The sequence below is a fragment of the Drosophila novamexicana genome, unplaced genomic scaffold (genome assembly GCF_003285875.2).
Source record: "Drosophila novamexicana strain 15010-1031.04,08,12 unplaced genomic scaffold, DnovRS2.1 tig00000689-arrow-pilon, whole genome shotgun sequence".
Taxonomy (NCBI): Eukaryota; Metazoa; Arthropoda; class Insecta; order Diptera; family Drosophilidae; genus Drosophila; species Drosophila novamexicana.
This window is the reverse complement of record NW_020824818.1, coordinates 587,064-589,852: the sequence shown is the minus strand read 5'-3', so window position 1 is coordinate 589,852 and position 2,789 is coordinate 587,064. Positions and strand designations below refer to the sequence as shown.

The 2,789-nt window shown below is 34.0% G+C and overlaps 1 protein-coding gene across 1 annotated transcript; it reads right to left on the bottom strand.

The window, feature by feature from the left end:
• Positions 1-341: 341 nt before the first annotated feature.
• LOC115763199 lies at positions 342-977 on the bottom strand. The gene is made up of 3 exons (XM_030705662.1): positions 582-977; positions 466-522; positions 342-407 (listed from the first exon to the last, which is right to left on the bottom strand). Exons 1-3 carry the CDS (start codon positions 929-931, stop codon positions 377-379), a joined length of 438 nt encoding a protein of 145 aa, XP_030561522.1. The 5' UTR covers positions 932-977; the 3' UTR covers positions 342-376.
• Positions 978-2,789: the final 1,812 nt, after the last annotated feature.

The following is a 2,789-nucleotide window of genomic DNA, read 5'->3' as shown; positions in this document are numbered from 1 at the left end:
AATTATTGAAAAAAAAAACGTTACTATCAATACTTGTGTCTAAATGTCATCTGTTTCGGAAATCGATTCAATATATATGGTCATTGATGTATGTAAACTAGTCGGTTTTGAAAGCTGTCGCCACGAAGTTTAACATAGGTTCGTGTTTTTGTTTTAAACAGCATATATTTTGGAGTTGGTCAGATCGGATCTTCACTCCACACTTGAGCATTGGTAGATTGACTTTAGCAGTTGGTTCCCTATATAAAACATAATAACGTAGTACCCATTTAAAGAAACGTTAATGGTTTTGGTACACTAAATTTGTTGTTTAGCTATCGGGGCAAGAAAAACGAGTCATATGCGTTGCCGTTGTACCAAAATATTAAAAAATTTATTATATCATTATATACCCATGTAGTGTTATTCTTAAATGAAACACAATAAATTAAAAAGATTTTGAGAAGCTTTGCTAAATAATCTTACTCTTTTTTTTTGGGCTCGGGCTTGCTGGTATTTTCTTTTTCTTTAAAAAATGGCAATCTGGAAAAGGAACATATATTATTAAAAGTGAAGGTGAAGTTTAATTTACAAATAATTACTCTGGTTGTTGATGCGTAAATTCTGTTTTATGGCCATACTCTGCCTTAAAATCATCCAAAACAGTAATTTTAGCTTTCCTGCATCCGCGATTACAGTTGCAGCAGAAAAAGTTGCATTTTCCTACCCCACAACAGGGCGTCGAACTTGAGAGATCATTACAGACTTTAGCTTGGCACTCATCTTTGTTCCAATAGTGAACTTGGCTCCCTCCAGCGATATCCACACAAGACGTACTGTCACTATTTTTTAGAAAATAAGTCATAGAGGTTGAGCGACAGCACGCACCATTCGCCTGCCAGATATACAGCGAAAAAGTATGTAAAATTAAAAATTGCCACGTATACCACATTATAGCTGTATAGAGCAGCACTGAAGTGCACTGTAAAGCTTCGAAAAGAGTTTTGCAATTGCTATTTGATCTACGGAAAAAAGAAACCTACTTTTTGTTATGTGACAAGGAAATAATTAAATAAGTTATATATACCGAATAAGAAATTTGTGTGTATCGAACTAATTATACCTTATTATATTATCCGTGTCAAGTGATGACCTTTTATGAAGATCGACAAAATCGAGATGGACTGTGAACGAGTATTCTTTTTGCCCTTTTGCTTTGCGAAAAGGCATTTTGCTCAGGACATTTTTTTAATCTCCAAAATGTGTGATTTCCTCTTTTTTTCTTGGGACTGCAAAATCGTGGAATGCTGCTTGCAACCCATTTACCAATGTTTTCAGTCAACTTAGCTAACTTATCCTTATAATATTAATTCTTTTAATCGATATATGCTTTCATTATTTGCAAATTTGCGATAGTTATGTTCTCTCTGCTAATGAATATTTTTAAAAACTTTATGTGATCTTTGAGATTTTCTATCATATAGTTTTACTAGTTTCAAGTGTCAACGGCTTAGTAAAACATTATTATATTCAAAAAAGACATTCGCGGCAGCAATTTTTTTACCAACTTTCAGTTGGAACCGTTTATAAGAAGGGAGAAGAAGATTGCATAGCATGTATAAAAATAACACGCTAATTTATTTGTCTTTATATATTCGATGAAGTCGGACTTACAGACTATTATTAAACGGCTTTGAATTTATTTATTAGAGTTTGACTAAAGGTTAACTCATTCCAATTCCAAGTGTCAAGCTTCTACCAATGCCAATAGTTTGGAATCAATATTTAATCGGTGCAGTATATAAAGAGTATAAGAGCTTTTCCAAAATCTTTATTGTTTTACTACCTTTACAATCTGCTCATGTGGCGCCAAGCATCCTTGTATACAGCAACAGCTAAAAATATTGCATGGTCCAGTTGCGCAAGGGTGCATGGTGGGTTTCGGGGTTTTCTCGATTTGCACAAACTGCTTTTCGAAAAGAAAAATTGTCGCCACTTAGGCAAGATCCTACATGACTCTATTGTCTTTATTACTTCAATTCCCGGATAGCATTCGGTATTTGGCTGCCATGGATGCATTGAAAAGAGTTGTAGTAGAATTAGCAAGACCGAGATATAGCGCATTGCAGCCAGTCTTCCGGATGTTTTACGGATACGAATTGATTTTGCATGTACGAGCTAATTTAGTATATCGAATTTTAACGATACCGGTACCAAATCAATTAAAAGAACCTTTGTGTTGCATTTTTTTCTTTTGCTATCTCTCCCATTCCCTAACCAAATCCACAAACATCGAACCTAGAAAAGCTTTACTTTGTTACTATACCTTAGAAGAGGGTACTATAATTTTGTCATGAAATGTGTAACGCATAAAATGAGACATCTCTGACGCAATAAAATATATATATTCTAGATGAGCATTAATAGTCGAAATAATATAGCCATGTCTGTTTCTATGCAAACCTGTTTCCCAGTTTAAAAGCTATCGTCTTGAAACTTTGCATAGAAAATGTTTACAAGTGTATTAAATCTAATATCTATAATAATCCTAATAAGTGGGGGTGAGAAATTTGGATGTACGTCTAAATATGATATTTGAGGGTAACATTTTTACATGCATTTTGACAAGAAAATAATTTTGTCAGATTTAAATGCCAAATTGACCAAGAGGTTAAGCCATGAAGAAAGAACGAAAATGGATGAAAATGGATTTGATCGAATGGTAAACAAAACAGTTTCATACAAACGGTTTCCACACATGCAGGTGGAATTTTCCGAAACCCTGTCTTAACGTGCACATCGAAAAGTAA